Source organism: Pieris rapae, chromosome 18 (genome assembly GCF_905147795.1).
Source record: "Pieris rapae chromosome 18, ilPieRapa1.1, whole genome shotgun sequence".
Taxonomy (NCBI): domain Eukaryota; kingdom Metazoa; phylum Arthropoda; class Insecta; order Lepidoptera; family Pieridae; genus Pieris; species Pieris rapae.
The window spans coordinates 483297-505652 of NC_059526.1; the positions used below are offsets into that span (position 1 = coordinate 483297).

Here is a 22356-nt window from a genome sequence, read left to right on the forward strand (position 1 = left end):
GTATTAGCAGCCCAAGTTAAATGCGAGAGGGAGCCCTATGAACCTAATAATGATTTCCAAAGCTGTCCGGGTATGTGTTTTGTGTTTATGTGTACCCTAACACATCCATAGTGAATATATAAATAATAACAGACGGAGCCCTACCAGCAATGAGACAGGCTCACCATGAAATGAATAAGACTGAAATACTGAAATATGCGTTATTGATATGAAACAATATCTTAAATATTACTTTCACCTATTAGCATTTACATAATATTATTCTTGTGAGCTCTTGGTATAACGCCCAGCTTCTGCTAGTAAATTTAAGACCAACTACGTAAGCGCAGTAAAATGATCATAGAATTCACCTCAAGAATTGCCAGTATTGTACTTCATTGATAATTCAGCGTCCTTCAGTAATAAGTATTCAAACTTTTTAACTGTATAGTTGAGTAAACTAAGTACAAATTCTTAAAAGGCCGGCAACGCTCTCACGAGCCCTCTAGCATCGAGTGTCCATGGGCGGCGGTATCACTTAACAGGTGAGCCTCCTGCCCGTTTGCTCCCTGTTTTATATAAAAAAGTACTTATATTATGTATTTCCCGAGGATTAACAAAATTTATTTAGTTTCTTCTATGCGTCAGCTAACTGGGAGCAATGTTATCGTTCGATTCTTAAATCTGAGCTACCGATTGGCACTAAGAGATACTTTCTCTGTACGCATTGAGTTACAAGATATCAATAGAACAAACGCTGAAATTTGAGTGATGTGCTTATCATATAAAAAAAACAACGAAATTTTGTATATTCTCATTTAATTCCTAGAACTCATGAGGTAAACAACTCTAAACTAACCAATCGATTTAATCTCAAACTCATAAAAATATCCATAATTTTGTACGTTTACAAATTCAATCTCATTTAATTATAATTAAATTAAGCTAAATATGATATTAAATAAATGAGTATACACTTACATATAGAGCGAAAGACGAGAAAAACGTAAAATAAAACAACATAACAATAACAACCAATAAAATTGCAGGAATCTGAGAAAATTATAATAAAAATATATTGATTAAATATATTTCGACCAGAATATGTGGTTTATGTAACTAAAACTCATGTTTAGGGGCAAATAAAACATTGATATCGTAAGATAATTAATGAGTTTCAATTAGAACATTAAAAGTCTATATCGGCATATAAGTACCTACATAGATAAATACAAACAAAATCTCAATGCATATCATGGGGGTTGTATATTAATTGAGTGAGCCCAAAATTAAATTAATAGTAACTTGGAAGTGACTAAAGATATGGCACGGCCTTAGTGTAATTTAAGTAAAAAGTGAAAAGTGAGTGAATAGGAACAGAGACGGACTTACGCTAAAAGAATACTGTTTTAATCTAGGCTAAGTCTAGGAAACGTTTGGTCGGAGTCGGTTCAAACCAGATGCTAAAACTAAGGAATGGCCAGGATTCAGGAATGCAGGTGAGAATTGTCACTAATACTGTTTCATTATTGTTTTTATTACACTAAATGAATATGGCATTACATGGCTACCTCATGGATCACAAATTAGCACTCTACATCCAATAATGATAACAAATACTAACATATTTTTTGTCATATATAATCTATTCTTATGTACAAAGTTTATAAAATTGTCATTTATTCTCTTCTAAATATGTTTTTTATATAAATTTTTGATTCGTTTAACTAATGATAGTTTCTTGTATTATGTTAAAGATTCGAAAGTGTTTTAATAGTTTAAAGTCTACTATGTTTCATTCGTATAACTCTGCATATAAAAAACCTCTCTTTTGTCTCCCGAATTGAATTCTAAACGTAATTCACGAAACTATCACAACAAGATCTTCGTATTGTCAAGATTACACTCGAGGCACAAAACGGTGTTTCTAACCCAATTTATTGCCATCAAATTTTTACGAGACCTAAATTAATAATACTATTCGTAAAAATGTCTTTTCGGGATAATAAATATAAATATTCTATAACTATCAACTACAATTGGTCGGGTTTTAGGAAATTCACACGCATACTCTGTTCACGTATAAAATGCTAATGACGACTTTTCACTGCATCGTTCGAGTCTTTTAGTTCATTTTGGCACAGTTTCGGCCATTACAAAAAGTTCAGAAACTATTTTGCGACTAAGGCACGGTAGAGGGACTACGCAGTTGACATTTTGATAAATATTGACAATTTACATATCTATGCTACGTTCGAAACTCTTAAATACAATCATACAAATGAGTGATCACACTTCGTTCACACTTTTGAGAGAATCCCAATGAAGTGACGTCACACTTAGAGTGAGACGTAGTTTAAAGTCAGGTCAGTTGAGAGCACTGGTCGAGGGTCCGAGGTTCGCTTCCTGGTGCTTGTACTTGTGTGACGTCATCTGGGAGAGACCGAGAACGGCAAATCCACACTGGAGACAGTGGTAGTGGGTTTGCTTCTTGCTGTGAATGCACTGGGGTTCGTAGCCACAACCTGAAAATAATAAAAGTTAAGTTGAGTTGAAAGTTAAGTTAAGTTGATTTTCCTAGAAACACGTTTTACCGATCCAAGCTCCGGAAATCAAAGAAATAGAATATAAGTTAAAAATAAACAGGGGCGCCACAAGTCTTGTAAAATATTATATTCATATACAACCCATAGATCGTAACTTGGCTAATATCAAAAGTTCAAACTTTCAGAAACCTCTACGGCCGCCGTTCCACAACTGAGCGTTTGTCTCGGCAGTTTTTGCCACGCACCAGGACTATGTGGAACCAGCTGCCCACTGAAGTATTACCGAACCAATTCGACTTAGGGTCCTTTAAGAAAAGAGCGTACCAATTCTTAAAAAGCCAGTAACGTACTCATTGGCATTGAGAGTGTCCATGGGCGGCGGTGTTACTTAGCTTAGGTGAGCCTCCTGCCCGTTTGCATCTTGTATCAAAAACCTCTCTTAATAAGACTGTTGGGTACTTACTTTTACTCGGCGGGAACTTCTCGAAGCCCGCAGCCTGAATGGAGTCCAGCTTCTGGTGTTGTCTCCGATGGGCGACCACCTTGTTGGTGTCGGTGCACGTGAAGTCACATTTGAGGCAATGGAAGTGCGATGCCTTGTTTTGACCTGTTGTTGGAAAATGTTTAGTGAAATGGCATTATGTATATTATGTATATATTAATATTGAAATTTAATCTACGAAAAAAGAATGCGTTTGCTTAACTAATTACTACCACTTCTTAATAATTTTAATAACAATTTATTTGCAGAGTATCTTACAATAATATTATGGTGGTACAATTAATGAAATGTAAAATAGATGTTACAATTACATCATGATATCCTTATAATCAATTCTTATATCTTATATCACTATAATATATATGCTTACGTTATCAAATACACTTTAATTACAGTTTCAGGCAAATAATAATTGTCTCCTATATCTCCTCATGTGGGATTCGTAACTACCTGAATCTATTATCGGCTTGAATCTTTTTAATACTGCATTAATTTCAAAAATACATATTAATATATACATGTACTAAAATGAGAAATTACCAAAAGTCGACGCGTGAGGGCACTCCGCTCTTTGACAGTAAACATTGGCGCGATACTGCTGGAAGTCTCCACCCATCAGAGTATCCAATCTGTAAGAAATTAATATATTTACTCACTCGAAACAATTAGATCTTTATAACTCCGCTCCGCGCTAACATCCGCTCATAAACATTTATGGTTCTTGGGTAAACACTTCCGTTTCCTTAGTCATTTGTCTTCATAGACAAACCCTCTGAACTATGTTATTATTGACTTAACCATATGATAGAAAGAAAAGCCTACCTCTCATGTCTAGCCGTGTGTTGAACGAATCTCGTTTTATCGCAGAACGAGTATCCGCAGTCTTTTCTTGTGCAGTGGAAGTGGGTTTGATGCTCCCTGAAAATTGTAATAATTGCTTTAAAATAGATTCTGTATAAAATTTTATAATAAAAGGCTACATAACAATCGTGAATAATGTTACGTCAACTCTCGAGAACCGATGTCAGAATTGTACGGTTTGTAAAGTTTCAAGGGATGTCGATAAATTGTCCCTAAACCATTGTTTAAATCCGTTCAATGGTTGCTGAGCTGCTTTGAGTGTATGTAAAAAATAAAATAATGTATGTACCTGTAACCGCACTGCTGATAAGCACAGTCCTCATTGAATCTGAATCTCAAGTAGCCCTCGGGTATGGGCTCATCCTTCAGCACGCGCATGTGAGGACCACGAGTGCCTGTACTGCGTCTCCTGTTAATCACAAAATCAAATTAATTCAATTATAAATATTGTTTATAAAAAACAATTAAAGTCTTAAATATGTGAACAAAAGTGACTCACGATTTAGCAATGAGCTCCGCTTCCTTGTCCATGCCTGGAGGTAGACCGTGGGATTGAAGCAGACTTTGCTCCAGAAGCAGTTCCGGAGGGTACATCATCGTGGGGTAGAGAGGGAACGGAGAACCACTGAAATATTTGAATTTTCTGTTAGCACGATCAAAAGATCAATCTAAGAAGCATTTCATTTTCAAAAAAAATTTTATTTTTCGTTTTGATGTCTAGTGCAAAGTTACGACTACGAAAAACTTATGCTGTATCCTAAGCCACAGTCATCTTAAGTTTATAAGACCAACACACTTAGTTCAAAGACATTATTTAACAAAATTCTAATTTAAAGGGAATAAAACTTACCCCTGAGAGAACAAGGCGAGTCCTGGAAGACCCAACGAGGCAGTGTACTGCTGCTGCATTTTAAGCTGTTCTTGAAGACTTCCTTTACGACCCCCTGACAGGTATTGCTGGAGCAGAAGGCTTTGCACCGCTTGAACCTAAAAAGAAATAGACTTTGTATTTCTGTAAACCGTATTTTATTACAAAAGAATTTAATCATTTATATTTTAAAATCCAAACCTTAAATTCTTCCTAAAACTAATCCTTACCTGTTCGGCTGGGTTTGGTGGTCTCTGGCTAGGAGACGGTGCTTGGGGGGCAGAGGAGGAAGTCGCCGTTGATGGTAAAATTGATATTTCTGGATACTCTCGCTCAAGTGTCTCCTGAAAATAGAAATTCACCACTATTTTCAAAATTTCTTAAATTTTTACCTGAATTGTAAAAAAAACAGTAAATTTCACAATTAAAGTTGTATAAGAATAAAAATCTCTCACCTTAGTGGCAGCCAATCCGATCGGTCCACCTTCAATGACATTGCTGTGCTTTTTCACCATGTGGCTGAACAAAAGCTTCAAATCGACGTATGCCTGCCCACAATGGGGGCAATGGTAGTGAAGGTTCATGCCACCAGATTTATTCAACGGACAGGTCTGGTCATGACAGGACGGCGGTATAGTCGGAACTGGCTTGTCCGGTTTCCTTTCCTTCGATGGGGAAGCGTCATAAATGCTGCGCGGAGAAGACGTGTTGCTTCGGAGGTGGGACGACGGATAGAAGGTTCCTGTCGCTTTTACTACTGGAAACAAATGGGGTAAAGAATTACTCTAATGTTAAATAGTAAACGTAGGTTTATATCAAAATTTCAACTTAAAAAACAGATTGAAAGATACAACATTATATCGAAATAGGAAAGATAGATCACAGAAAAACACCTACCAGAAACGTTATCTTGATTATCAAACTCGTTCTTGATGACGAAATTTGGCATGAACTCCTCCTTAACAGAACCCACACTATCGGCTGACGCTCGCTCCTTAATCGAGTAGTCTTTGGCCTCTTCGAACTGCTTGTCATCTTCACACTTGATGGGCGTCCCTCTTCCGTGCTTATGAGTGGCTAAGGCCGAGTATTGGGTCAAAATTGCCGGACAACCGTTTCCTTGGGCGCAGTGGAAGTGAGATCTCAACTGGTTTTTGAAGCAACTCTTCCCCCCGCATTGTTCGAAAGAAGAAAAGTAGTCGAAGCCTTCTAGAAGTGGGGATACGGAGTGAGACTCTCGCATATGCGTTTCCATGGTAACGTGTGCTTCAGCCGTGTAGCTGCAATTGATGCAGTGCATGTGCAGTCTAGTGTGACGTAAAGGGCAGCTGGCGTAGTACTGGGCACAGACATCTGGACTGGTGAAGACTTCGATGTGCTGGAAGCGAATACGCTGAAAAAAAATTAATTAATTTTTAAATTGAATATTATATAAATGTTCAACGCAATTTATTAAATATTTGTATAGTCCATTTAAAATATTATCTACCTAACCTGTTATTATTAATATACAAAGATTACTTACCGGGAACTCTTCAACGGTAGTGATAACTGGCGATTGAATCGCTGGTGGCATTTGGTTACTTTTGGGGAGCTTGAATGATGTAAATATAGCCTGGGGTGTCACCTGAAAATTTAAATGGGAACTTGTAACTTTCAATACAATTGCACTTAGCATTTATTTTAAGTTTTTGCGTTTAAAATGAAAACTTGAGGGATAAGTAAAAGAATTACATTTATATTGTCGGTCCAAACTTCCACAACTCGATTCTTAGGAGGTCTTCCTCTTTTTCTGCTGAACATCTCATCCAAAGAACTCGAAGGGTTAACGTGGTGTTGAACCGGACCGGCTCCGAGGTTCAGCTGTGCTTGTAAATTTGGCAGCTGAGGTCCAAGATTTGGTGCCATTTGGGCCAACTGTGCCAAATTTGGTGGAAGATTTGGAAGACTTGGAACTTGCAGTTGAGCTGCAACATTTGGGTGTAGCTGGGCAGATAATTGTGGGGTGAAGTTCGGTGCGAATCTCGCCGCTAAGTTGGGTGACATTGGGCTGAGAATGGCATGTTGTCTGTGATGTTCCAAGCGCCTGAACGGCTGGTCTTCAGATGATAAGATAACAGCTCCACAATTTTCCTGGACAAAAAAATAAGGTATTACAATAAAAGTTCTCTGCCTGGTAAAGCGATAACGATTACCATAATTATTATAATTTATGTATTGATAAATAATTGAAGAAGAATATTTTGAAACTATTTCATATTTTGGTGCTTACCCAGGTACAATGGTAATGAGTGATATCTCGAATGTGTTGACAAGCTGAATTGGAGCATGGGTTATTCCGTGTATAGGTCACGAAGTATGCTTCTGTCACCTGGTTCTGCTGTTCATGCTCAAACATATGCTTGACCATGGTATTGTGGCAGCTGAAACATAGGACGGATATTTAATAAAACTCAAAGGATATAAATACTTAAATTACGAACGAGTTTATTAATTATATTATACTATTTTTTAACACTATTATTATCACCTATGAGCCATCTTGCAACCTTCAGCCATGCAGTGGTAATGCTTGTTCAGGGCGCTACACTTGCTGCACTTATCTTCTGCCTCTTTGCCACCGTTAAACGTATCAATATACTTTCGGGATAGCTCTTCTATTACTGCTGGATTCTGAAATTTAATGTTACCTTGTTAGCTTTAATACATTAGGAAAATAAATTTAACTAGTTTGTATGATTACTTATGTACGCAAAAGTCATCGGTTAAGTGTAGACGACGCTGATTTTTAAAGATCTTTACCCAGAAGCTTCTGCTTTATATTTCCATAAAATACATGTATTGTATTCAATTTTGTAGGCGTGTTGGTTTGGGAACGTTTTCTGTTGCTTTATTAGTTGCAGTTTGTAGTTTGTTTATCCGTGTGCGTGGTGATGATAAATGATCTCTCAGAATGGCTAAACATTGTTCAGTATACTTACATAACTATGAGGAAATTCATCCATTCCAGACATGTCATCGTCAATCTGCAAATTGGTTGTTGGGGAATACATGCTCAAATCAGCTCCTTGCTGCATGAGCGCACTTTGGATTACTGACGTAGGAAGTCTGTGGATAAGATTTTTTAAATTTATTAAATTTGTATTGGAAATAAGAATGTGTCTAACTCGAGGCTTTGACGATCTGGAAGATTCTTTATTTGCTTACGCGTCAAAAGTTTTAATTCAAATGTTACAAATTTAACTGTATTATTTATGGAATTGTTGGTATGTTGAAAAATCTAGACACAGCGCTTTCATTATTTAAACATTAATAGATAAAACACAAAGAGATATTAATTTGTGATATTTACTTTGGGGTTTAATTCCCCAATACTACTACAAAATACCAGGTATAGAAAATAAGTATCATGAAGATAAGGGTAGAAGAAAGATATAATTACCCAAAATTCATCTCTTGTTCTTTCCTCTCATGCTTTCGCTTGTGCGTGAAGATCTGGCTGCTAGAATGCAGAACGTAGTTGCAGTGAGGCCGAATGCAGTGGATATGGTTGCAAGTACGGCTGAAGCGGCAATCGCGAAACGGGCAGGCCTCATTCTTCATATATTTCTTGAAGCCGTCTTTTGACAGAGCCTCGTCTTTTATGTGATAAGTTTTATGTTTTTCTGAAAGGAATTAGATGACGTTAATTAAGTGCTGTTTTATGTTGATTAGACTGGAGATCAAAGACTACTGTGCGTCTGATACGCATGTTATAATATACAGAGTTATTAGAAAAACGACGTAATTCTGTGAGGATTTGTTTTCCTATTATCGTGTTTCAAAATAAGTAAAAAATTTAAATTGATACTTATTTTTTTTTTTAATTTCGAACTTGCAAATAGTCACCAACATTACGTGGAAACACCAATAATACTGTATATATATTTAACAATTATTGTCTGGGGTCGTTCAAAGTTTTAAATAAAATATTCGATTTAATATTTTTTAGTTCCTACTAAATTGTAACTCTTAACTTTACGATTTTATATGGATCTCAACTACCACAATACTCCAATGGAATACGGGGACTAGACACATCTATATATTTATTTATTTTACCGAGATTTTATCGACAGGGCCCAGAATGAAGAAAAGATTTTACGTGTTTCAAGCACTTACCCATATCAGCCTTATTCTTGAACGTATATGTGCAACCAGGCCTCCTGCAATGAAAGTGAGTTGTCCGCTGACCAGCGAAAATGCAATGTGGTGCTGCGCAGCTTTCCGTGGCTCGGAAGCGCTGGAAACCCTCTTGGAGGATAGCTGAGTCCTTGCGATGGTAGTTGGCATGCATCTGGACGTCAGATGTCGAAATATATACCTGGAACGGAGATAACTCAGCTTTAGACAATGCTATGATGAATTTTGACTAAGTTTGATTACGCAAAAACGTGTATTTTGTAAAATCTATTTCAGATACTTCACTGACTGAATATGACAAATTATGTTAGAAGACTGTTGTACCTTATCACATCCATCCTGTATGCAATGGTAGTGGGTTTGGCTCCGATTGTGGGGACAATCTGAGAAGCGCTCTGAGCAGTCATCCAGAGGAGAATACCGCATAAAACCATGCGCAAGAGATTCGTCGCGTTTCTTGTGCCACTGTAAAATTAGATTCGGTTAAATAACATCTGAAATCATACACACTTGTACGTGAAAATTAAGAAACTCATATGGATTGAATATATTTATCTATTACGAGTATATAGATTCAGTATTTAAGTTGCTAAATTCTAATTATTTTAGCTATAATTAATAGTCCGTTAAAATTTCCTATCACTTAAGTTATTTATTGATATTGTCATTAAAAAGTTGCCCGTTTAGTATTATTAAAAGCAGTGATGGCCTAGTGATTACAGTCTGAGTGTCATATCTATTACCTTAAAATGTCGGATCATCTCTTCCTTTTTGCAGAAGACTCTGGCTGTGCAATCCATGCAATGGAAGTGCTCCCGGTATCCCAGGTCTTTGCAGTATGATGAGCCGCATTCTAGAGTTGAGCTATACCTATAAGAAATAATTTTTACTATAATTTAACTCTGCAGTGAGTTCTTGAATATATCACATTTTTTTTAATTACTTTATTTTTTATACAATAGTCTTAGGGTTATTGTACTTAAAGCACTGTAGAGAAAAGAAACTCTAAAAATACAGTAGTTATTAAAAATTACCTTTTTACGTATCTAGAATAGTCTACGTTGGTTTGTAAAGAGCTTTTGCGCGCCTGGTCCAAATGATTTAACGCTGACAGCAATCCTGAAATAGAAATGGTTTAAGTCAAAACACAAAAATCTCAATCCCCAAAACCTAATAAAGATCTGGCAGTGAACAGCTACATACATAAGTAAGAAAAAAATGTAAGCAATCGCGGAACAATTCTTTAAAAATCATTCCCAGTAATTAAAGCACTCGGGTCAAAATAATTTGTAACAAAACTCCGACATCTCTCAAACGATTCTTCCAAAACTCATTCCTTTGTTTGAAACAGCCAAATCACGTTCATGCATCATATTCAAACGAACAATGTACTGTTTTCATCGTATACGAAATATTTAATAACTCGAGTATCAACTTTTGTCTATTTAAGACTTTTACACACGAGCGGACTAAACGTACCTACTTTATTAAAATTAAAATTCAAAATCATTTCATATAGGTTCATTAAAATTCAAAATCATTCATAACACAATGTACTTATGAATGTCAAAAGGAAATATATATGAAATGCTTCGAATTTTACATTTACTGACAGTTCTCAAATCAAGAGCGTAGAACGGAAGAGAAGAACTGGCAATAAACTCTCCGCCTCTATTTTTTGTTGTAGCCGCTGTATTATGTGGTTTATTTGGGAGCTATGGTATAACTTAAATGATGACTTTTAATTGTTGAACAATATTTCCTAGATATGTGAGTTACACTTAAAAATATCAAAAGATTCATAATTACTATTAATTGCATACACTGCTAATTGAAAGGGATGACGAAAAATAGTCAATACAATTTCAGTGTTTTTATAATGTACTACATGTAGTCTAAGTGTGTGTAGTATGTCTTCTATAAAAAGTAAATTAATTTTATTTTATTTGATTCATTGATATATCAAACATAATTTGACAGATATAATAACTGTAATTAAAAACAAAAGCGAGTAGATCGATTTTTTACCGGTACCGCAATTTTTATAATTGCTTTTAATTAAGTTTAAATTATGACGGGTTATGCATGGCGATAGAAAGAGTGTATGCGCGTTTAAGATTCTCGGTTCCTCTTCGTGTACAGAAAGCCTATATCGGCGTGTTCTAGTTCAAAAGAGCAACTCGTTCGTAACCGGCCCCTCCCCGTATCAAGTTTTTGAGTATCAAATAAATTATTATGGTAATTAATCAATGTTTTCTCCTAGTCACTCCGTAGAGTGATCGTACATTACATAACAAAAGTGTTTTTGTTGGAAAACTTTTTGTTACGATTGTACATTTTGATAAATACGCTTAAATTGCTTTTGTACAATTCTTTCCTGGATAATTATTCTTCTACATTATTCATGTTGTTTTAAACTTCTCATATCGTGATTCTACTAAAGTGACGAAAGAATTAAATTCTGTTTTCCTTACACTTTTCTATTCGTAATCAGTCTCTTCAGTTATTGATTCATATAAATCAATTGATTCATATTATGAAGGCATCAGGAACATTTCACGGAGATTTCAGAGAGTTTTCTCTGCGGTTTTCGCACAATCAGTTATAAAATCGTGAGCCATTAAAACAAGAACAAGTGATCTCTCTACTTCATTAATAATAAGCTCTCTAAATTCTCGCCTATTATTACATGAACCAGGGCCGGTTTTATGTAATTTAGGCCCGAGTTGGTACAAATTCGGCCAAAGGCATCGTTTTTATAGGATAGGGGCAAACGAGCTAATAGAACCGTCCCATGGACACCTATCTTAGTGAGAGCATTTCCAGTCTTTTCATTATCCCAAATAAACGAGTTAAATAATGTAGCAAAAAGCTTGTGACTCAGATAAAAAAAACTATGTATCAAGTCTTTTTTGAGGCAATTAATGGTACAGCTACGCATACAGTTTTTATAAATAGAGGATTATTTCCTGGGGCGGGTATTGATTACCCACGCACGCTCAAATGCTAGAGAATTCTCAACTAAATCGTCAATCCGGCCCTGTAGCCTTATGTAACGTAAAATTATCTGTCTGTATGTTAACATCTATTGTGTTATCCATAAGTATAGGTATTAATCCGCCTTAGAAAAGCGTTCTTTAAAAATTCGTGTTTCACAATACTCGTTCCTAACTTGTTATATGGAATACAATGAAATGGAATATTATTGTGACGCGAGTCTAATTGTTTAACCGATTGTGATGAGTGTATTGTGTTTATGATTGTTGCTTTCGTTACCTAGCGATCCTCGGATCGTTTTCCGTCGAAACATTTTAATTTATTAGTTTAATATTAGGTTAAGGGTAGTTTGTTTTAAAGTAGAACTATTTTTATCACAATCCTACCTGATGATAAGGAGCCGTTCAAGTTTTACATAAGTATTATAATATGGTCTTTGGGTATTTTCTTTTTTGGTGATTATGTCAGCAGTAATAAGATACTGAGAATATTAGAAATATGAATTCCTTTACTCGACATAAATTACATGGATAACAAAAAGGATTTATCAAGAAATAAAATAATTAATTAAACTCAAAGAGGTGGTTAGACATATTTGCTCCGCCTATAGCTAAACGAAATTTACTATTACCTTAACCAGTCAAGGTGGACCCCTGCCTTCAATAAGCGGTCTTAATAAACCAATCAATATCATGTATCAACTTAATATAGCTATTTTAAGATGAGCTTTATCGTGAAAGTAATAAGGGCGGTATTTATAAACGTTGAGGTGTATTTTTGTTCGTGGTTTGGTGTGTGTAAATGCATTTACATTTTATCGGGTGCGCGTGCGTTTGGATGATTTGGGATGTACTTATATTTGAAATTTTTAGACGATAGTCGTATGTCGACACACAACCTGACCAAAGCGGTTGAGAATAAATTATTACTTTTGCTATATAATTAGATTTAAGAATATTTCTGTTTCATAAGAATAGCATTTAAGGTCAGCGAATAAATGCTTTTATTATTATTATTATATATTTGAAATATCTTTACTCCACTGGCCCTGTTATTCATGACATTTATTATATATGTGTTAGCATTGTAATACATCGATCCTAATTCAACTCAATACAGAATCTCAAAACTATACACTGTCATAAGAGAAGTGCTACAAAAACTGGTGGAAACAGATGCTCAGACATGAGCTGCCGATGAATGAGAAAGAACGATACTCATTCGTTGAGAAATGTACCTACCGACTAGGTGGCATTTTAACTCTCTAATTAGCACATCTGCTGAACCCCACGGGCAAAGTTGTCTTTTCTCTTTTAAGAGAGTTGTAAAACTATACATTATTGTTACACGGACAGAGCATTTTCTATTCACAAAGTCAACTGAAAATTGCATCTTGTGTTAGAACACAAGATGCAATTTTCAAGAGCAAAAAACCTGGTCACCCCAAACCAGAGATACTTGCAAGGAATAAATGTCAATTGAGATGGAAGACGTCGAGGCACGGATGCGAAGAATTGATGATGCAGTTATTGAACTCGGCAATAATCAGATTCTAGATGTTCCGATAAATATCTTTTGCATTTTGTGAACTGACAAAGGCGTTTTGAGACGATTTTTTCAGAATATATTAATTAAATATACTATATGATATGAAGTATTTGCCAAGTCAAATATCATAATGAAACAGTGCGTATAAAGGAGACAAACTAAGAGGATGTGCCTTCGAACTAACGGCTAAATGTCGCTAAAGTACTGTTTTTAATTTTTCATTCTTTAGTAATCTGATCCGTTAATAAGTCCAACTAAACTTGTGGTAAAATCTCAACCAATAGGTCACGTGTTCAAAACCCAGCTGTATTTTTTTTTCTAAATGTCATTGTACTGCAAATAAAAAATTACTCGTGTAAGTACTGAATGTGAAAAATTATCACTAAAACTACTTATTCATTTTAAACAAAATTACTTCTTAAGTGAAAAAACCCAAAAGTGTATTACGAAGATTCTAAAAACCACAAGAAAACGCCGTCACAAAAACAAAAGAATGATCTAATCTTGAGACGGAAAAAACTAAATTACCTCAAAGTCTAATTTATAAAACAACGAATAACTATAATAAAATTGTACAATTGACGTCTGTACATTCACATTGTGGGTTACCTTCAAGGTACCTGTATCCATTTTGATGATATTTTAATTGAAAAGTATGTGCTGTTAGTTGAATTTACAGTACTCTTATCTTCGATAAAAACTCCAATTGGAATATTTGGTTATTAAAAAAATATCTTCTTTCTTTTCTTCTTAGATGTATAGTATGTTTACTTTATAAAGATTACAGTTATAAATGCGTTGGTTAAACTTTATTTTAAGTCTTTGAAAAATTAAAAAAAATTGTGGTCCGCGATTTTATTTGCGTAATTAAAACTGTTGATTAGCGCGTTAAAGCAAAGAAAACATTTAATATTATTAGGATCAATATGAAAACGTATTATAATGGAACGGAACCGCGGTGACCGCTAGTTTTATAGAACAAAACAATGGTCCGACCATCAGATATAAATATGAGGTTTTCGGAAATGTGTTTCGGCTCATTCAAGCAAGACAATGGGAATATAATTTCGTAATTCATTGAACGGAAAGTTAAGAATTGAGGTGTGTTGCATCCTTTTTAACGAATTTGGGTATCAATGGGTGATTTCATTTGACACGCTTCAAAGAAAACCCAAGGAAAGATCAAAATTACATGATGAATTAAAAATATTTAATGAACACTTGTGGAATTAATATACTAGTCGTGTGATTTAAATGATATTTAATATTGTAATTAATATATTATATACTATTAAAGTATCCCGTTAACATTAAAACAATCATAGGGACACGAATCAGTAGGTTAAAGTAGGATCTCACTGTTTTGTTAGTTCGATGATTACAGTATAATAATTAAAAAAACAATTCAAATTTAACAACGTTTAGTTATTATTCTGTTATTACGTGTTTAATGAATTTAAAGGGCCATCGGTTATATATTAAGCTTCTCATGTAAAATATATCATATAGTAATATATAATTTTGTAATGAGAAATAAAATTCTGTATTCGTTCAATCTGGAACATGAGGCATACATCCATTTGAATAAGGACCTAATATAGATTTTCTTGGGAGAATATTTAAAGGAGGATAAAAAGGGAAATCAAGCAGAAGTTCTTGGAAGATTTTAATAACAAGTTAAAATATTAACACACAAATTGAAGATAACAAAAAACATTTCAGTACAATGACAATGTTTAATATTTAGCAAATACTTTGTTAATAATGTAACGATTTCCTGTGTCGATAAGACTTATTGTTTGTATCGTGGGATTTTGTGAATGGAATTTTACAATTTCATATTAACTGGTCGATTGGTTAATTCGTTATTTTATTACGTTCCAATGGGGCATGGGGCTACCTTCTTTTCTACATCAACTGACTTTTACGATACGATGTGGCGAATGTAACATTAAAAATTATGAGGTGAGGATTTTTTTTCGGAAGCTGAAAGACTTTTTTTAGCAGAAGTAACTATTTAGCTATGTATATTATCTAATATTGTCTATGTGTAGCTGTAAGATACTTATAAATAAATAAAACAGACATTTTCGCCATTCTGAAAGAAATGTTTCGTTGATTAAATACGCTAACCACTGGGCTACAGCGTTAAAACACAATCAACAGTATTCAAAGTAAAAAAGCTAGTATTAGTCATACGGCTTTGTTTATTAAGTTCATTAATTACAAGACGACGTTTACATACCGGCGGCAGATGAAAGGGGTAATTATGCGCGTAGATCAAATCAGGATCGATCGAGGATCTACAGCGCGATTACGTAGATCTAAAGCGATAGACACTGTCTGAGTTGATATTTTAGTTTGAATATAAATATTTATATTTTTATTTTATGTTTTTTGGATAAAGTGAAAAAGCTTGATCTATGATGTGATGATCTGTGACCAAAGGAAAGACAGGAATACGCAAAAGGTCGGCTTACGACTCTAAAAGCCTCCTGCCCATTGTTATTCAAACAGTACTTCTAAAAGTCAGAAATTTATCAGAAAGTTGCTACGTCAAGTTATATTTAAATCACTTTTCTGACTGACATAAGCATAGACAAATTTAATTTCGCAATTTCGTATTAAGGCATATAAAAATTGTAAGTAATTGTATACGTTAGTTTTCTTTGAGTTTTAAATTCCAAAACCCTATAGCCACCAGTAGATATCGACGTCGATATGAAATAGCACCGTGTCTGCTCTGTATAACTTCGTTTCTCCCCACTTGCGACTTGTAAACGATTCCGCATGGGCTTGTTTAGCTTTTATTTCCCTTACAACATTTTTACTCTTGTACTTGACAGATTTAAGGTTCCGATAATTTTAATTCTCAAATTTAAATTTGGAACACGATTGCGAAATTTGAATTGTTCTTAGGTTCCTTCCTTCTCTAAAGCCTACTTTATTCTATTGTTTTTTGCTTTTAGGATTTTCGTTACCAGATTTAATGTTTCAATTGTTATCATTCTAAAATTTAAATTTGGAACACAGTTGTCAAGTATGAATTGTTTTTTAAACTACTCCACTGTAACCATCGAACTAACGAAACAGCAAGACCCTTAATAACCCACTGTTACGTATCCCTAGGATTGTCTTAACGTTAACGGGTAAATGATACTTAAATAGTATCAGCATTAATGTGTTGAATTGTTAGTTATACAAAACAAAAGCGGTTAAAGCAAGAAAGTACATACAATTACCCTAATCACAAACATGGTTGGCATCGTAACTCCCTCCTACAAAGACCAATTACAAAGAAGCTTCTGAATGCTAAATAAATTCAACCAATTAAATACTAAGGTCTAAGGACGGACGATTGTATCGAGTTATCAATTCTGATAATCGATTAATCGTAAATCGATTTTGTTGATGTTCGCGTTTTGCGGATTAATCTTGCTAATAAGCTGCCATTCGAGGAGACACTTTTATATTATAATTACAAATGTTATATCGTATTAATCCTATATTTCTATTCTGTTACATTATATATGTGTGTAGTATTTCTGAGTCTTATATGTGCCAATTTCCTCACGATTTCCTTTACCAACAGCATGTGTGAATATTTCCTTAGCACTAAATTGCGAGAAGCCAGACCATACAAATGTGTTATTTGTATCGAAGGAATTCCTTTAAAATTCTAATTCAATTTTAATATCAATATCCATATCTAGAATTAAACGCTTAGATGTTTACTATTCCAAACATCGCTAGGTAAAGGCATGAGAATTATTTATAGCATCAAAGTAATTGAAAACAATATCCAGGAAGTATTGAATTTCTATAATATAATTCATATTATTATGTATAATGTTATCGAAGATATTATCAAATTGTTTTGAGCTCTGCCAAAAATGTTATAGGGAATATCTACACGTATCTTGAGACGACTCGAGCTTAGGTCTAAGAAGTAATTTGTTGGCAATTATTAAATGGAAGATAAAAACTAGGGATGCATCGATACGCCTATATGCCGATACGATATACCGATGTCGATACTTTTATAGATATGTCGTCGATACCGATACCGATACCAACGCTTAGTGAATTAGAATAAAATTAAGATATACATCAAATTTGGTTAGTTTTTAATTTTTATTAAAAACATATACACTCACAACCTTTGAATAAGATTAAAGGTTTGTTAGGTATATAAAGTTAAGAATTTAGAGTAATAATTAAATTATAATAAAATAAATAACTGTCACTGTAATTAAAATAAACATCGATAAGATTTTTGTTTAAAAAAACAGAACATTCTCCTGTTTTGGGGAGAAAGTCTATCACACAAGTCTGTCGCCAATGCCGACATATCGGGAAACTCAAAGTATCGCCGATATATCGGCATCGGGAACGATATCGGATACATCCCTATTAAAAACCTTATGATTAGGAATGTGTCGTTTATTAACAAAATAGCCTCGTGTATGAATGCATATTATTAATTAGAAATAAAGCTTTGTTTAAAATAAAACCGTCATCTCTTAAGAGATTTCATTCTTAAGAATTAACTCTGTTAAGAATAACAATTTAGGAACTTGAAATCACTTTACACGATCATAAATCTTATTTTAAGGGAGTAAAGTTAATATTTGTGTGCACACGTTTCAAGTATTTCTTGGAATAGTGATGATATCATATAAAAATGTAAACATAACCTATGTTTAATTATTTTCGTTCGAAGAATATTTTTAAGAATTCGTAAAACGACTTTGGCATTAATGGAAAATGTACAATTTTGTATGGAACATATCATTACAATTATTATTCAGAAATTAATCTTCAAGTTTTCTATTTAAATCCATCTAAAAAATCTTTCAATGTTTTTAATTTCAGCTACAAGTTATGTAAACCCACATTTGACTAAAAATCTGTGTCAGATATGTTTATAAAAAAACAGCGTGGCTTATTATAATTTTATAATAGATATTTCAAGACCTAGAAACTAACTTACACTTTTTAAGTTTTGTAGGAATACTGGTGGTTTTGTATCGAATGACGATTCAAGGGCAAACGATACAAAAATTGAACAAGTTTCGATACATGTCAAGTAAAGAAGTACAAATATATAAATAATCTAATTTGAATGATTCTCAGCATATACATATAGTAAAAATAGTCGTGTCTTATACCCCATTCCATATCATAAGAGCGTGTTGTAATGCATTATAATTTATACAAAGATATGAACTCAATGAATATGCAAAATGCGCATGTTTGCGATTGAGTTATTGTGTTGTGTATGTATGTGTGCTTTTGTTCGGGACGGGCCGGTTCACATATGAGGGACTTAGAATGCTTTTGAATGTAGTAATTTTATATATATGATGTGTTAACCTCAAAACGTAGAATTGAAACCTGTATCTTGACATTTATTAGTTTTTTATTACCACCAATAATTGCAAATTATTTACGTTTTCGAAATTATATTTATTTTTAATTATTTTTTGCGACCTTAATAGCTAAAGGTATAAGGCCCAGGTTGAAGCCGGTTAGTGTGTACACACCGCACACACACGCACAAAAAGAAATGCATATTTTATGATGTCTGCTCATTCTGCGGTGCCACAAAGAAATTATACGCGCATTAAATCCGTAGGTGTTGCTTTTTTACTCCATGATGATAACTGCCATTATTTTTAAAAGGGAATTGTAGACTTAAAAGCTATTGTAACTATTTAAATTATACATGCTATAACGTAATATATTTACGAGATAGTATTCCAATTGTTTTTATTTTTCTTAAAAACAAATTTTCTATATTTTTGCCGCAATTAAACTTTTTTTAGTTACGAATCAGGTTTTAAGAATTTCTATATTATTAGAAATAAATAAAAGGTATTTAATCTTTGAAATTCCCGTATTCGCGTGGTTTCATTTGTCATTGGATTCCCATGTTGATATGAATATGGAAATAATTGTGTTTAATGCGAGAATTTACAGCATAAAGTGATATTAAAACATTTTATATCGAAACATTTTTCTACATTGATTGTTGAATGAATATTAAAACGAATTAGTAAATTCCAGGATAACTTGAAAACTGAACAACAAATGGAATTACAGCTTAAGAATTTAGCGACAAGCTGTCAAAGGCTTCAGCAAATACTTAGTTCAATAATTTTTGATTCAATAAGAACATTTTACATTGTATTTGAAACCTTAATTTGGTATTTTACACGTAAATGACGTCGACAGGTATAATGAACGAATCTTTACTTCGTAGAATTTTGTAAGAAATCCTCTTAAATAGACGAAAGACAAACACACGAAATTTAGCATCCAAAAGTAAAAATAATAAAAATGTGTTTATTAATAATAAATAATGCATGTTAGATTTGTGAGCCTTTTAAACCAATTCAAATGAAATAAATGTCCAGCCAATGTAATGCAAAAACGTAAATAATTAAAATAACATTCTTAACAGTCGTATTGAAAAACGAAATCTAAAATATTTGAATCCAAATAAAGAATCGAATGACGCATCGATTGTTCACGATTCTCGATTACGATCTTTTCGAACTTCCCACTTATTAATATTCCGATTTTTTTGGTCCTTGTTACTCGCTTGTTATTAACATTTTGTGTCCCTTTCTAATGTCTTAAGGCTATTGAGTTATTTAGATGTTAATTATGAGTATTTGAGGCGTTTCTATAATTTTGTTAATTGCATTATGAGAAAATATTCGATTTATCACCAATTTATGGAACAAAAATTTATTAAGGTAATTTATATTTCATTTAAATTCAAAATAATTTACACGTAAACTTTTAAAGACGAAGTAGAAACTTTTTTATTTTATTTGTAAAGACCGATGGACCAATGTTAGCTTACTTTCCTTGGTGACATGTTCTCCGCTCCGAATAGCATAGAATAGGTAATAAAATATCGGATAAGTTATCGAATAACAATAAATAAATAAATAAATTTTACGAATGCAAACAGCATGTGGGGCCATCTGTTGACAAAACTACGCAACAATTTACATAGAATTCGTGTCAGCTCAATAAATTCCAATCTTGAGGTGAAACCTCATCAACTGCCATTTTACTTTTGCAATGCAGACAATAAAACAATTCTGTATTTGCAAAATAAGTTGTAATGAAATCCTAAATTAAGTGTAACTACAGTAAACAAGACATTATTAGACTGTTAGATGGGACGAGGTTCGCCGGGTCAGCTCGTATCTTATAAGACACAGTTGTAACACTAAAATTGCTGTTTTTTTAAACTGTTTTAAACATGTACCATGTACCACGGAATAATTGTTTTCTGGTTATCCACAGCACAGGGACTCTCTCGTGTATGGACTAGCGATATATGAATTTTGTCACAACCCTTTTTTTGGATTTTTTTTTTTATTATTTTATTAATTAGTAGTTAAATGGTTGAGTCGTATTGAACATAGGCATAGTTCGTCTACGATACATGTCCGCCGGAAACGCTAAAGCGCGCTTTAATTCAATAAGCTTTGAAGAATTGAACCACTTTAATAACATTGAGTCGGTTCTTACCATAGTAAAATAAAGCAGTGCAACACTCACTTTAAAAAAAATCATATGTAAAAGTAACAAAAATAATGTCTAAAGACAAAATATCTAACAGAATACACAATCGAAATGTAAACGAATTGATCATAATCGATTAATTAGTCAATAAGCAATAAACTTTATAGTCTAATTTTGCAAGAATAACTCGTTATTTTAATTTATAGACGCCATTAAGTAAAAGTGAATTTAAATAATTTTCGGACGATTTTAATATTAATGAAACCGCAAAATGTTTAAAGCGCCTTTTATTTAGCAGTTGTGCTACCTGTGTTTGAATATACGTGACAAATGGACTCATTATTAAAAAAAACTATTTATGGTAAAAATGTAAACAAAAAAGGCATGTCAAAATTTTAATCGCAAACTTTTTGTCTACTGTAAATATATGTAGTATCTGTCAGAGCAGTGTTGGCCTGGTGGTTTCCGCGTGCGATTCTCAGCTCTGAGGTTGTTGGTTCATCCCTGGCTGTGGATTTTCTGTAGGCGTATTTAACAATCGCTCGAACGGGGAAGAAAAACACCGAGAGGAAACCGGCTTGCCTTAGACCCAAAACATCGACATTTGTCAAGCACAGGAGGATGATCACCTGCTTGACTATTATGTTGACAAATTATCATGAAACTCATACAGAAATCTGAGAGCTAGATAAAAAAAGGTTAGAGTTATCAATTAAAGTAATTTGCCGTGACGAAAGCCTTTTCTAGTTAAATCACTGAAACGATACCCATCGTTTTCGTTATTCTTTATAAACTTAAATACTAAGAAGAATCCTATCACCATTCACAGTATCGCAGACATAACAGAGCAATTAATAAGTTCTTACTGTTCTAAGAACTAATGGTATGACTAGCTACACGGAATTTGCAACTGAAATTAATTACGAATAATTCTGTACAATACATAAGAGGCCTTATCAGTAAGCTAAAGATAATATGATATCCTGCCAAATGGTAAGTAGGCAGTGATACAATTTATCATATAACGTCTGGGGCCTCCTGGTACGATCTGGAGGAACCAATGGGTATTAAGGTCACCGAACATATACCCGTTACATTATTAAAAACTTCCAATCGCAACTGTAAGAAATCTGTAAGTAGTGAGATGCGACACAAGACTTGGAGCTCTTTATGAAACGATCCTACCTATTCTTAAAGGCCGGCAACGCTTTCGCGAGCCCTTCTTAATTTATTCATAATTAAAACTATGCTACGACGACGAGAACTTTTCCATTCTACCAAGTTTAAATGTTTCTATAAACGTTTCCCGCGTTAAAAGAGGAAAA

At 33.7% G+C, this 22356-nt stretch overlaps 1 protein-coding gene across 2 annotated transcripts in view; it reads right to left on the reverse strand.

The window, feature by feature from the left end:
* Positions 1-781: 781 nt before the first annotated feature.
* The window catches only part of LOC110994585, a 72272-nt gene continuing 50697 nt past the window's right edge, over positions 782-22356 (reverse strand). Inside the window, exons 8-27 of one of the 2 annotated variants that reach the window (XM_022261325.2) lie at positions 9973-10057; positions 9682-9808; positions 9263-9403; positions 8918-9119; positions 8199-8421; positions 7738-7864; positions 7287-7429; positions 7029-7179; positions 6491-6889; positions 6282-6383; positions 5654-6149; positions 5212-5510; positions 4987-5100; positions 4739-4875; positions 4388-4513; positions 4178-4297; positions 3850-3945; positions 3568-3656; positions 2989-3132; positions 782-2504 (exon numbers count right to left, since the gene is read on the reverse strand). In XM_022261325.2, coding sequence (XP_022117017.2) covers positions 2347-2504; positions 2989-3132; positions 3568-3656; positions 3850-3945; positions 4178-4297; positions 4388-4513; positions 4739-4875; positions 4987-5100; positions 5212-5510; positions 5654-6149; positions 6282-6383; positions 6491-6889; positions 7029-7179; positions 7287-7429; positions 7738-7864; positions 8199-8421; positions 8918-9119; positions 9263-9403; positions 9682-9808; positions 9973-10057 — 3479 coding nt within the window. In that variant the 3' untranslated portion in view covers positions 782-2346. Of the gene's footprint in view, positions 2505-2988; positions 3133-3567; positions 3657-3849; positions 3946-4177; positions 4298-4387; positions 4514-4738; positions 4876-4986; positions 5101-5211; positions 5514-5653; positions 6150-6281; positions 6384-6490; positions 6890-7028; positions 7180-7286; positions 7430-7737; positions 7865-8198; positions 8422-8917; positions 9120-9262; positions 9404-9681; positions 9809-9972; positions 10058-22356 lie in introns of both variants that reach the window. The other variant, XM_022261324.2, reaches the window with a different exon arrangement.